Source organism: Bactrocera tryoni, chromosome 2 (assembly GCF_016617805.1).
Source record: "Bactrocera tryoni isolate S06 chromosome 2, CSIRO_BtryS06_freeze2, whole genome shotgun sequence".
Classification (NCBI taxonomy): Eukaryota; Metazoa; Arthropoda; class Insecta; order Diptera; family Tephritidae; genus Bactrocera; species Bactrocera tryoni.
This window is the reverse complement of record NC_052500.1, coordinates 74,407,343-74,422,226: the sequence shown is the minus strand read 5'-3', so window position 1 is coordinate 74,422,226 and position 14,884 is coordinate 74,407,343. Positions and strand designations below refer to the sequence as shown.

The 14,884-nt window shown below is 31.8% G+C and overlaps 1 protein-coding gene across 1 annotated transcript; it reads right to left on the bottom strand.

Moving 5' to 3' along the window:
* Positions 1 to 169: 169 nt before the first annotated feature.
* Positions 170 to 3,043, bottom strand: LOC120769612. Its single transcript, XM_040096711.1, has 2 exons — positions 2,042 to 3,043; positions 170 to 381 (listed from the first exon to the last, which is right to left on the bottom strand). Exons 1-2 carry the CDS (start codon positions 3,041 to 3,043, stop codon positions 256 to 258), a joined length of 1,128 nt encoding a protein of 375 aa, XP_039952645.1. The 3' UTR covers positions 170 to 255.
* Between the last annotated feature and the right edge of the window lie 11,841 nt (positions 3,044 to 14,884).

Sequence of the window (14,884 nt, the reverse complement as noted above, 5' to 3'; positions counted from 1 at the left end):
ACAAGAACTTTAATAACCACACTTTTTTTTAGTATTCATAAACGCAATAAATTTATATCCTTGAATGCAATACTGTAAATTCGGAAGGCAAGATTTCTCTATATTTTTTGACTTATTATTATTAATTTTTTTTGTTTTTGATCTAGTCAGGCTTGTCAAAACAATGCGCTACTAAACACTTAAAGTAAATTATAAAAATTTGAAAATTTTGAAACACTTTTCTATAAATTCTGGCAATCTTAAGGAAATTTTACATCAACTCCATTTGAAGGCCAACTCAATGCCACTTGTATTAATCAACACCGTAAGCATAGACATATTGGCAGATAGCTTTTGAATTTTTAGTACAGGTACCAGGTAACCATGGGCATCATCATAGTCCTAAAATGAAAAGAAAATAAATACATATAATTTTTTAATAATACAAAACATTCTCAAAATAGATTTTTTTAAACTGCTGCACGAATATTGCCAGAGACACAAAGGCTTGTGTTCATTAAATTCGGTATCTGAGGGCTCGAAAAGTTATAGTCCGATTAAGATAACAGCTTCCCCACATTGCAGGCAGTAATTTAACTAACTTTTGCTCCGATTCCACTTTTCAAAAATTTTCCACCCACTTTTCAAAAACTTTCAACTCACTTTTCAAATATTTTAAACCATTTTTCACAAATTTTGAACATACATTACAAAAATTTTCAACCAACTTTTCAAAAATTCCCACGCTGTCTTCAAAAATTTTGAGTCCACTTATATTTTTCAAAAATGTTTAACCCCTTTTTCAAAAATATTTATACCCACTTTTCAAAAATGTTCAACTCTCTTTTCAAAAATATTCATTATACTTTTCAAATATTTTGAATCCACTTTTAATACACTTTACAAAATTCTTTAAATCACATTTCAACAATTTTCAACCCACTTTTCAAAAATTTTGATCCAGTTTTCAAAATTTTTCAATTAATTTTTCAAAAAATTTCAATATGTGTACTTTTTTTAATTTTAACTCCGTTTTTCAAAACTTTTCATCCATCCAAAAATTTTGAATCCGTTTTTCAAAAAAATTGCAACACCTTTCAAAATATTAATTAATTTTTCAACAATTTTCAATCCACTTTTCAGAAGACTTCTAACCCCTTTTTTTAAAAATTTTGAAATCACTTTCACTATTTTCCTCATATTTTTTAACAATTTTCAAACGCCTTTCAAAAATGATGAGCCCACTTTTCAAAGACTTCTAACCCACTTTTAAAAAAATTTCAATCCATGTTTTAAAATTTTCACCCACTTTTAAAAAATTTTGAACCCATTATAATTTTTACCTTTTTTTTCAAAAAATGTCAATCTACTTTTTCAAAATTTGATCTATTTTTCAAAAATTTTCAATTCATTTTTCGAAAATCTTTAACATACTTTTCTAAAATTTTGAATCCGTTTTTCAAAACTTTTAACCCACTCTTCAAACACTTTCAATCCACTTTTCAAAAAAAATCAACCCACTTTCAAAATTTTTAATCCTCTTTTCAAAAACGTATAACTTTCCTTTCAAAAATATTCATCCTACTCTTCAAAAAACTTTAAATCCACTTTTAAAAACTGTTCAACCTATCTTTAAAGAATTTTCTTTCCTCTTTTCAAAAGTTTAGAGCCAACTTTTCAAAGACCTTGGACCCAATCGACTTCTTAAATTCTCAACCCAAGTTTCAAAAATTTTGACCCTACCATAAAAAAATATTCTGCCAAATTTTAAACAAAATTTAACCTACTATTCTAAAAACTACTATCAAAAATTTACTTCTCAAAAATTTTCAACATCTTTTTCAAACATTTTGAATCCGTTTTTCAAAAATTTTGAATCCATTTTTCAAAAATGTTGACCAGTTTTCCAACACTTTTAAAAAATTGTGAATACATTTTTCAAAATTCTAGATATACCTTTCAAAAATTTGTAACCTATGTTTTTTTTAAATTTTGAACTCTCTTTTCAGAAATTTTGAACCCTCGGACCAGGTTAGTTTAAATTGCATACTTGGAAACTCACCACCACAAACTGTCGCACATACTGCACCACACGTTGTGGCATATTTAGATGCATACTAAGCGCAACCTTACGTTCACGTTGCTTACGTAAGCATTCCGTTAGACCGCATAACCATTCGCGTGCATTTGCGAAGAAGTTCTCATATAAAGTGACCATATAGAGGTTTTCCAAGTGTGTATTATTTTCGACGAGTTTAAACAGGTCAACGACCTTCAAATGACTTTCAAAATAAAGTTCTCTCAACGTATGCAATGTGTAAACAAAGTCCTTTAAATATTTACAATATAGCTTCTCTAAGTTCACTAATGTCTGTGTTGACGCATTAAATAGATTTGCTGTCGCTATATGCTCTTCGTCATCATAGTAACGCATTTCCGTTATCTGTGGGAAAATGCGCTGCAAAACTACATCCATATCACGTTTCACGGCCGTTGCACCCGTCAAATGTATACGAAGAATTTTACGTCTCGCAAAGAGTTTGTCTATATGCAACGCTTCAAGTTTACCGCTACAAATGTAGAGTTCACGTAAATTGTGGAAGTTCGCTAAATGTTCACCCGTTACATAGATACTATGCAGCCGCAGTACTTCGAGGTTCGGGCATTTGCGTAGGACAATCAACAGATGACCATTATGGAATTGTTTATCGTAACAACGTAGAACACGTAATGTGGGATACATGAAATGTAGGTAGTAATCGAGATCGGGTCTGCGTGTAAAACGTCCCAAATAACTGGTGAATGTGACATCTGCTGTGGTGTGCACCGTTAGCTCTTGTATATGTGGCACGATGTAACTGTAAAATTTTTGAAATTCCAACAAGTTGAGTTCGTCAAAGCTCTTATCGCCGGTTGTGGTGAATTTGTTGTATTTCTTGCGCCAAAAGTTCTCAACGATTAGGTCGCGAAAGCGCTCATTGAGTGTTGTCACAATCAGCTGTTCTTTGACACTCAGATATCGGAATATCTCACATAAGCAATCGTCATTCAAGTGGTCTAACATGTTTCGGGCTTAGTTTTCAACAGTGATTTTAGTAATTGAATTAATTTTATAAGAAATCACAGCTCTGCCGAATAAACTATTTTCATACACGAACGCCACGAAACTTATTAAATTGCAATCACTATGCGTTTCTTCCGTTATTTATTGTTTTCTACGCACACCTCCACTTCATTCCGGCTAAAAATATAAACTAAAACAAAAAGCTCAGTCAAACACTTGATAAACACGAAATAGCGCCAGTAAAAACAATAATAATAAAGCTAGAACAATAACAACAGCGTATTGAGTGACTTGTGGCAAAAAGCTAATTTTTTTTATAAATACATATGTGTGTAGCGCGCTTTAGAGTCATTGACTCAGAGTTGACTTGATAAGCGGCAAAGCTTTATTTCACTTGATAACCCTGGCGACATCTGCGGGTAGAATTATGCAATGCGTATAAAGTGGTTGTTAGTGGTGTTCAAGCTTTTTGCCGATTCTGTTCCGATAATTGTGATTTCAAAGATGCAACACGCTTTGGAAGTACTACAAGTATTTCCATTGCTCCGGAGACAATTTTTCGCAAAAAACCGTTTGAAACAATTTAAATTGGGCTGGATACCAAACGAAGTATGATATATGGGTACCACATCATTTGAACCAAAAAACCTCATGGACCGAACTCCCATCTGCGAAACGCTGCTGATTTGCGATAAAATCGATCCAAAAAAGGTCGCAGTTGAAACGCGCTGCGATGGCAAAAACGATGACCAAGCCAGGATTGATGGTTTTGCTATTTGTTTGGTAAAATTGGCTGGAAATTTTCTGCTATGACTTGCTCCTTACGACCAAACTTTAAAAGCAGGTCCATACTCACAACAATTGCACCGGTCGAAGTAAGCATTCTAATGTTCATTTTGGACAAGGCCAGGACACACTCATTGTTAGTGATTTGCTAGAAGCTGGTTAAGAGGTTTTTATGCATCCTCCTTATAGTCCCGACTCGGCACCAAGTAACTGCTACCGGTTCCTGTCTTTGCCGAATAATTTTATTGGTGAAAAATTCGGTCGACGAGCAGCTAAGGCTGGTGAAGCAAGGGTTTCTATGGGGGTGGCATTTCGAAATGACCTTCAAAATAGTAGCAAAATATTTAACAAAAGGTGCATATTTGACGCAAATAGTAGCAATCTCTAACTACGCAAAATAAAATCTTCAATTTAATGTAAAAATATTGGATTTCTTGTTACCATACCTATTTTATGACAGAAAGTCAACCAAACACTACGGAACCAACACTATTGTATTTAGTATAAGGCGACTAGAGAAAGGTTTGTACTAATTTTTTCTACTTTTTCCATAAGATAAGCAACTATTTTCAAGAAGTTTAATTAATACAAAGTCAGCCTCAGGCTTTCAGAGCCTCATAGCAAGTTGAAAAGATGTCGCCTGATTTCCACCAACCAGTTGTAGTTGACAGTGATTTTTGTGCGGCTTTGGCGTGGTTCTTTTGTGGTTTCGCCCGTTTTTTTCCTGCATACCGATGATTGTTGACTTGTTTGCATGTCGAACTCAAAAACTCATATCTCATAGGCAGTTATGATTGATGACACACATGGCAATGTAGTAAAATCAAATACTAGTTTTGTTTCATAGGCATTAAATATTTAAAAAAAATTTTATGCAATATAAAAATTTTATGCAATATAAAAATTTTAAACAATCAATTTTTAGGTTGTCAAATATCTCCCTTCCGCCTTTTTGTCTTTTGAATTTTGCGGCTATGTATAAAGCGCTACAGAGCTCGTATCTGGCAATACTACACATCTTTGAAAGGTCTTGACATAACCTACAAAACGACGCTATGCATGATTAGTTTGGATATTGCATTCAACAGTTATAGACGTGTAAACATGGAGTTCACTAACGCCGGAATTCGCGCTATTTTAAAGTTTTGCTTCGTTAAAGGCATATCCGCTAGAGAAACGTTCCGTGAGATTAATGGTGTTTTGGGGGATAGTACTCTATCACTTCGAACTGCGGAGGAATGGTTTCGATGATTCAGAGCGGGTGAAAACGACACCAAGGATAAGACCTGTGACGACGAATACCGATGAAATCATGGAAAACATCGAGTTAAACCGGCATGTGGCATCTCGTGACATCGCTCAGAAGATGGAAGTTAGTCACCAAACCATTTTAAACCATCTGCAGAAGGCTGGATTCACAAAAAAGCTTGATGTTTGGGTTCCGCATGATTTGGCGCAAAAATCAACGCCTGCGATATGCTATGAACGAACTCGATCCATTTTTGAAGCGGATGGTGACTGGCGGCGAAAAATGGATCATATACGACAATATCAAGCGAAAACGGTCGTGGTCGAAGGCCGGTGAATCGTCGCAAACAGTGGCCAAGCCGGGTTTGACGGCCAGGAAGATTTTGCTGTGTGTTTGGTGGGATTGGAAGGGAATCATCCACTATGAGCTGCTCCCATATGGCCAGACACTTAGTTCTACCATCTATTGCGAACAACTGGACCGCTTGAAGCAGGCGATCGACCAGAAGCGTCCAGAATTGGCCAACAGGAAGGGTGTAGTGTTCCACCAGGACAACCCAGAACACACACTTCGTTGATGAATTGTCAGAAGCTATGGGAGCTCGGATAAGATTTTTTATCGCATCCACCATATAGCCCGCACATAGCGCCAAGTGATTACCACCTGTTCCTGTCCATGGCAAACGCCCTTGCTGGTGTATAGTTGAACTCAAAAGAGGCTTGTGAAAAGTGACTGTCCGAGTTCTTCGAGCAGTTCGAGAGCAAAAGTGCGGAAGTGATATTTGACAACCTCATTATAACACGTGGATCAATAAGTCCCGGGACTGACGCATAGATGGCGTTGCCAACAAAAGTTCCGTATGATTTTTCATAAGTACCAACCTTCGAAAGATACCTGTCAAAATTTCATTCTGATGTTTGGTTCACGAGTTACAGTGATTTAAGTGACGCTTGTCTTGATATTCTCAAAACAATGTATTCGAAACAGTTTCATGTGTTGATTTATCATTGCTTTTTGATGAAGAAAAACACAGTGCAAGCGCAGCAATGGCTTGAAAAGTACTACGGGAAATCTGCTCCATCAAAAACAATCATTTGTCGGTGGTATGCTGACTTTAAACGTGGTCGGACAGACACTGAAGATGCTGAACGCTCTGGCCGGCCAAATGAGGCAATCACACCGGAAACCATAAAAAAAGTCCACCAAATCGTTTTTGAAAACCGTAAATTGAAATTGCGTGAAATAGCTGACACCTTAAAGACATCATACGACAGTGTGTACTCTATTTTGCATGAAAATTTGTCTATGAGCAAGCTGTTGTCAAAGTGGGTGTCGCGTTTGCTCACGGTGAATCAATGCGCCGTGTCACAAGTCGCTCGCTACAAAGGCGAAATTGCATGAATTCGGCTTCGAATTGCTTCCGCACCCACCATATTCACCGGATCTGGCCCCCAGCGACTACTACCTGTTTGCAGACCTCAAAAAAATGCTCCAAGGAAAGAGATTCTACTCCAACGAGGAAGTCATCGCCGAAACGAACGCTTATTTCGAGGCCAAAGATAAATCGTTCTATAAAAAAGGTATTGAAATGTTAGAGAAGCGCTGGATTGATTGTGCTGCTCTTGAAGAAGATTATGTTGATAAATAAAGTCGAGTTTTGCCAAAAAAATGTGTTTTTCTTATTTAGTCCCGGGACTTATTGATCCACGTGTTATTATACTATGTATATGTAGTTGTATGTTGTGAGGAAAATAAGTGCAATTATTTGAAATACTGTAAAGTTAATCTATTTTCATATCAAAAAAGCGATTTGGTTAAAGTCTCTCTGAAATCTTCACATAAAATGAGACATTTCTTGCTTTTCCGGAAGAAAAATTTTGAAATATGTTTTGTTTTCAATTTCCTTAATTCATTTTTTAAGTAATTTTGACAGAATATTTCAAAGAGCTTTTGTGTAAAAGGTTTTAGCACCCGTTTTTTAGCTGTGTTTATACAAATACCACAATGAAACATCATAGTATTGTTACCAGCAAAATACTACGTTGCTCATATGGTATTTTGCTAGTTTCATGTATGGTTTGGTGGTGATATGGTATTGTTACTACCTGTCTGTCACGGATATTACGTTTATAGTGAAATTTGCTTTATGCGTGGCTTGTAATCGGTTTCCTGACAGTCTTTTAATTAGTAATTGACTGCTCAAACGGTTTCCAAATTACTCTCTCATGCAACCGCAACGCCTCCTTTTTGAACGAAAATATTCTGTTACGATTTTTTGATGATCACTAGCCAACTTTCTCACTCTGTTAAAAATTAAAACACCGTATCTTATTTCATGTATTAATATTTATTTATTATTTCTTTCAATGTGCTGTATAATCTTTGTATTATTCAGTTTTAAGAGTTACCATATTCTACAGTTTTAATTAAGTATCGAACGCTTTTGAGTATCGAATCATAAGTGTCAGCTCACTTTTCTATTGTAGTGTATTTGATGCCACTCTCAGACATGACATTTTGGTATACATTCTTTAATTAAGTGTTTTCAATTCTGTTTTTTGTAATTATTTAGGAATAGTTGGTTAATTAATTCCTGGAAGTAAATGCACTAATTAGTATCATAATATTGCATTAATTATAAACGTAATTTATTTAATTATATGCTGTTATTATATAATTTGTATTTGGTAGTAAACGAACTCTCAACATGCTCCACTAAATATATGCTTATGCCTACTAATTTTATAATAATTGTAAATTTTCAAGTTTTTCTTTGTAGGTTAGACATTTCTCTTCATTACTTTTCAAATCTCTTCAATTCGGTATAATTTATTTGTATTAATTTTTTTACTTTATTAAATTCACTAATTAGTCGTATTCAGCATTAAAAGTAACAAATTTCTTTATACTACAATATACAGTTAGGTATTTGTATACAAGTATTTAGGTAACTAATAATTCTTTTCATGGAAGAGAAGAAAGTTTTTGGATCACAAGGTTTGAGTTTTCATTATTTAGTTGTAATAGTACTAATGCTAATTTTTTACAATGTTTTTCTTTTAATATATTTTACGTTATTTTATTTAACAGAGCTTAATTTTTTATAAAAAGTTTATACCAACTTCATATAGCAACAATTCCTGCAACTAGTTATATTATATTAGTAGTTAATTGTTATGCAGTGAAACTCCAAAAGCTTTGAAAATCATAAAAACTTTCTTGAACTTTCACAGTTGAATATTTTTGTTACTTTTTAACACTTAGGTAAGGGTTCGACAAAGCTTTGAGCATGAAATAGCAAAACAAAATAGCAAACAACAAAAGCTTATTGCATATAGAGCTTTTATTGTATTTTTATTTGTATTAAAATTTACATTTCATACTTTCAATAAGCAGTAAGCTTTAAACTTCAAAAAAAAAAAAAAAACAAACAAGCAACAACCCATGCGTTAAACTTTCACCGTTTCACTGTTGTAAGAGCTTTCAACTAATTATCTGTTTTTGGGCAATCTTTTAAACTTCTAACAAAGCACTATAGCATTAAAGTAGTCTACCCTTCTTAAAGTCGCTGAGGTTTTCTGTATTATCTGAAATAACTTATGGCATATAGAGCTTTCACTAAATTTTTGATACGTTCAAAATCTGCAGTTTTATACTTTCGGTAAGCAGTGAGCATATAATTTTCGAAAACTCTCACCAACATTATTTTTATTAAGGTATAAAGCTTCCAGTAAAGCTTTATACTACTTTTGTAATATTTTTTTGTTTTTATTATATAAAAATTAACAATGATGTAAGAAACGACTAGAATGAGTTAAAAAATTACCATAACTTTTTACGAGCGAAAGTTTAAAAAGTATACGCTAAGTAGCTTTTAGAGCTTGCAAAATTTTTCTTAAGGAAGGCTTATATATTTTAAGCTATATATTAAACAGTAAAATTAAAAAATTTAAAAAGTTGTAGTGTGAAAGCTCAGTGAGTGAAAGCTCAGCTATTTCCATTACTTTCACTTTCTACTGCTTACTTAAAAAGTTAAGAATACTACTTGAAGCGCTTACTTCTTTAAATGAACTAAAAAAATTGCAATATAATCTGTTCGAGTGAAAGCTCCAAAAGTCTAATCTAAGTAACTTGACGAGGTTGAAAAATACTATATTTTTTTAAATATAGTATATGGACTTTAAACTATGTATTAATCAGTAAAATTAGTGAAAGCTTCTAGTATGAAAGCTCAGTGAGTGAAAGCTCAGCTATTTCCATTACATATATTTTCTACTGCTTACTTAAAAAACTAGGAATACTATTTCAAGCGAAACTTCTTTAAAATGAACTAAAAAATAAACTGCAATAAAATCAGTTCGAGTGAAAGCTCAAGATGTAACCGCTAAGAAACTTTTCGAGCTTGAAAGTGACTACGAAATTTTTAAGTGCATGGACACATATTTACAAATCATATATTAATGTACAAAATTAGTGAAAGCTGCAGATAAGCTTTGCAGAAATATAAAAGCTCGGTTTTTATAAATAATTTTCTACTGCTAACAATTTTTTTTTAATTTTAGACAGCACAGAGGTATAACAAATTTCTCCGCTAAACATTATAGTTTAAAATTATTAGGCAAGGGTTAGAGTTCAAGGCATTTTACTTCGATTTTTAATTTTATCAAATTTAATCTGGATTTTTTTATATACCTATTTTACATTGTTCTTCGTTTTTGTTAGATTATTAATAACTTGTAGGAAAATGTTTTAAAACATTAACTTTCTTCATAGCTTCAAGGGTTGAATTAAATATTAGTAATTAATTTTCTCACTTAACAATTCTAATAAAGTCTACATAATTCGTACAAAAGTATGTGGTGTATAATACAGTAACAGTTTTGAACAAGTGCTTTATTTATAACTATTTTGTAAACTATTTAAAGTTTTAGTAGTTCATGTAGCTTTTGTGTGCACATTTTATTATTTACTATTTACTATTTATTTATTTATTATGAACAGCATTCACTTGTCACATAATCCTATGAAAGCTCGTGCTTTCAAATGTGACACTCTCTATGCTAATAATAGTAGTTGGAGCTTTTATTGTAGCAATTAATTCAGAAACGTGAAAGCTCGTAAAAAACTTGAATTCTGAATAACAAATGGATCAAAGTACTTTGAGCTTTTCTTCTTTAGTCAATTGAAGAATCCTACCATATCATAAAGGTTCAGCCTTTTGAGCATGTTTTTTATGCATTTTGAGCTTCCACAGTATTTCTTAATAATTTAAAAAGAAACGAATGCTCACTTTTTCACGCATAAGATTCTATATATTAATATGTTTCGAGCTTTTCTGTTACAATACAAGTGAAAATATTTTAATACGATAAAAACTGGAGCTTTATGAGAAAGTATTTCGAAAATTCGAGAATGAAGGATTTGTACTCATTTACAAATTTTGCAGTGCTTAAAATAATTTTCTAATCACATCAAATTTTAAGCTTCTAAATATCAATATTTCTGCGCTTTCAAATTTAAAGCTTTCAAAGCTTTCACAAAATGATTTTTTAAAACCTAGTCGATTTCCACATGAACTTCTTTCTCGTATAAAATCATATAATAAAAAAAAGGATAATTAAAAAAACGTGTTTGTTTGCAATATATGAAAAGCTTTAAAGCTCTTTTCCACTGTGCGTGGAAATCTTAAGAGGTTGCTAACAAAACTTAAATTTTTGTAATTTTTATGCTATATAAATTTTCGTTCACTCTGTCTGAATTTGACTCTTTAGTCAACACTCTAGTATACTGAAATATAATGGAAGTTAGCCTAACATTTATAAATCCTTACACTTGCAAAAATTCGTGTTTTCACATGTACTCATTTGTAACAAACTAATTTTAAAATTCATCAAGCTTTAAGCTTCTAAACATCAATAGTTCTGAGCTTTCGAGTAAAAGCGCAATATTCTAAATACCAATATTTCTGTGTTTCGACTAACAGTTGAACTTAAAGCTTTCACACAAATAATTTGTTCAAATCTTTCCAAGTTATTAAACGCTTAATTCGATTAAAAATCTTTTTAGTTTTAGCTCCACCTAGAGCATTCAAAGGTATTATTTTTTAAAGCTTTGATCTATTAAACGTTTTCTAATTCATAGTTATCTATAAGCCTCTACTACGTACAGCTAAAAGTTACACATTTTTTTATACGTTTTCATGCCTTTTGCAAAATATGAAAAGATGCTTAAAGCTTTAATGACAAGTTTAAAAGCTTTTATGCATACTTAGATGCTTTCGTGAAAACTTAGAAAACTGTTTTGTATGCTTAACAGCTTTCCTGCAACCTTAGAAAACATTAGTGTAAGCTTAGAAGCTTTCACGCATCCTTAGAAAACTTTAATGTTAGAAGCTTTCACGCAACCTTAGAAAGCTTGCAATGAATTTAAAAAGCTTGGAAAAAATATATGAAGATATTGATATTCAAAAAATCATATTTATCGCGCGTTTAAATGGAGCTGAATAGCTTTTGAAAGTTAGTTTAATATTTCTTTTCTCAATTTCTGCTTAATTTGACTCTTTAATCAACCCTCTACAAAAGAGCTCAATATGTGCCATTATACAGTTTTTAAAGTTTTAAATCAGAAATCACCACATATCTACAGGCGCACTGAAATTTAAAAGCATAAGTGTAATCCATTAATACGCCTAAAAGCATGCTACCCAAATTTTGCACCTTCGCCTTTTGTTTGAAAGTTTCCTTTCGTTCCCTTTGTTTTGTCATGCAAAAAGGAAACGCATTTTTTAATTAACTGTCATTAGCATTTTTTTCGCTGTTGTCATTCACATACTTTTCTCTTATGCCCTTTATCCAATCGCAAATATCACACAACCAAACACATACATTATTCAATCTTTTAATCTTTCACGCTTTTCCTTTTCATATTTTCTTTACGCGAAAACAAAGCTGCGCCGCTAATGGCTGCTGCGTGGCACTAAGTATTGCACCTAATTATGCCACGTGGGAGTGTCAGCGAAAATGCTAAGCGTATGTGTGTGTGAGTGCGTTTGCGCCCTTCATTAATTATTTTGAATTATTATTACGTTTATTGTGAAATCAAAGGATTTACTCCTCAACGTCACTTTCATTTAAATGTGCGTACAATGAAATACCGTCTCATTAGAGGGTTATTGTAATTGTTTTTAATCCAGCGGAAAGGCTAATAGACATGCATACGTACATTAGAGTGGGCTAAGAAAAAGTAATATCGAATTTATGAGTTGTAATGAACCTATATTGTATATATGTACAGCGAAAGAATAGCTCTACAAGGAACATATTTCAGCTTAATTGTAACGTTGTCAGTGAGCCTTCAAAATATCCCTTATAAATAATACGTAAAAATAATGTTTTCATTAAAAACGTCATAACCATTTGTTCGAGATTCGTATACTTAAAGCTTTGAATAGTGGAAAAAAATTTCCCTTGGAGGGATATTTTTTTTAGATGTATTAAGATACATTTTTTCTTATGAATTCGACAGGTTTGTATATTAAAAAGCTTCGAAAAGTAAAAAATCCAAATACATGCAATATGAAAAAAGTTACCCTTTCCGGGGATATTGTTTTTTCCACATACATATATGTTATTTTAATCCACGAATTCGATAGGTTTATATACATACATACAAATGTGTATACAAATGCATTGAAAGTGACAAAAATTGTACCTGCAGGGATATTTTTTCTGTATATGAGTTCATTTAAACCCATGAAGTTCACAACTTTATTTATTTAAAAGCCGGAAAAAGTGAAAAAATGTTCTTTGCAAGATCTTATTTTTAACCCATGAATTCAAAAATTCATATATTTGAGCATTGAAAGGTAAAAAAAAATTTCTCTGCCGTGACATTTTTTTCTATATATGTATGTACATATGTAGGTTCATTTTAACGCATTAATTTGACAAGTTTTTATGTTTAAAATGTTTGAAAAGTGAAAAAAAATTTCCTTACAGGTATAAGTTTCGCTTTGTACATATATGTACATATACATATATGTATAGATTTATTTTATCCCCTCAATTTGATTGGTTTAAAAATTTAAAAACTTTGAAAAGTAAAAAGAAATTCTTTGTAGGGATATTTTTTTCTGTTTATGAATATATTAATTTTATTCGATGAATTAAGCCATATACCTATATACATAAAAACTTTGGAAAATGAAAAAAATTTTAGCAGGGATATTTTTTCCGGCCATTATATTTTTGCTTTAACTAATAAACTCTACAGGATATTATATTTAAAAGCTTTTGAAAAGTAATAAAACAAACTTTCTTTCAGGGATATTTTTTTCGTTCTAAATACATTTTATTTTATCCCCTGAATTTGGTAGGTTCCTACATTTATAAGCTTGGAAAAGTCTAAAAATCTCTTGCAGGGATATTTTTTCTCTGTACTTATGCACATATAAGTTTAATTTAACTGATGTATTTGACAGGTTTTTTTTTGGCTCATCCTAATATACATATGTATGTATGTACGTATATAATTTTCTCTCGAATAACTGCTTATAATCGCTAGATTTGTGCAGAGAAATGATTTTTATGACAGAAACTGTCGCTATCTGCGTTAATATTATGTGAAAAGCTGTAGCTTTGCATAATTTTAGGCGTTTTGTAATAATGCATTGAAGCTTAATTCCATTTGCTGGCGAACTATAATAATTATAAACCGCAATAGATAATTGCAAATCGATAAATCGCAGAAAACTTTCGAAGAGACATACATGTAGGCGCTTTACCTTTTTATTTCGAAATAAAAATTTATGAACGTTAATAAATTGTTAAGTACATTCTACTTTGAATTGATGAAGAACATAAAATTTATACTTATCATTTAAAAGATGGTCAACACGGCTTCATATAACCTTAAAAATATTAATTATAAATGTATTTTTAAAATTCTTGCATTCTTTTAGTTGTCTCATGAATTAAGAACTTGCGCATTTGACGACTTTTTAGAAAATTGCGATAGTACAACAATTTTAGAATATCTTTTACGTCACTCGTTTATCTAGCATACTTTCATGTGTCTATTTTAAGGCTTCGTTCGTTTAATTTTTATATTTTTAGTTTGAATCAGAGAATTAATGATTTTTTCGGTAAAATACTTTTAAGCGCTTAATTTCAGTATTTTAGTGATGTAATTACTCTGTAGAGACTTTAGACGATTTTAGACGCCTATACTGAGATTGTTGTCCTGTGGCAAGTTCTGAAATCTGGTAAAAGAGAAACTAAAAAAATGATATTACTAAATTTCGAAGAAAAACAATCGAATTCGGAAAAATCTTGCATACTTTTAGGCCACACTTGCTCAAACAATAAATATCAGTTCTTAACCACATAATTACATAAATATAATTTTAATGAAAGTAGGGTTTTAATCCGGAAATCGTCAAAGTTCTAAAGTTCATATATGTACGTAGTTTCCGTTGCCTAATTTTAGGTTTCAAAAGCTCCAAAAGTAAAACCATTTTTTAAACTTATGTATAACAACATAATAATATATACAATTCTCAATTAGAGTAGTGAGGTGTTTTAAACTTTTAAATATCAAACTCAAAAAGCTTTATTTTTCTTTTGCATAGTTTTAGGCTTCAAAAGCTCTAAAAGCACCGCACTGTAACATTTCAATACAATAATAACGTTACTTCTCGGCAAATATTTAAATGCGTTAGTAAAAAGCATGCTACTCATCAGCAAATTCAAAAGCTTTTATTTGTTAAGCCTTTTCTAAATTCGAGCTTTTAAATAACATAAATATAA

Coding starts and splice junctions, on each gene's coding strand:
- LOC120769612 (XM_040096711.1), bottom strand. CDS start 3,043: ATGTTAGACCACTTGAATGACGATTGCTTATGTGAGATATTCCGATAT. Junction 382..2,041: donor ATGTGCGACAGTTTGTGGTG/GTGAGTTTCCAA, acceptor TTTTCATTTTAG/GACTATGATGATGCCCATGG.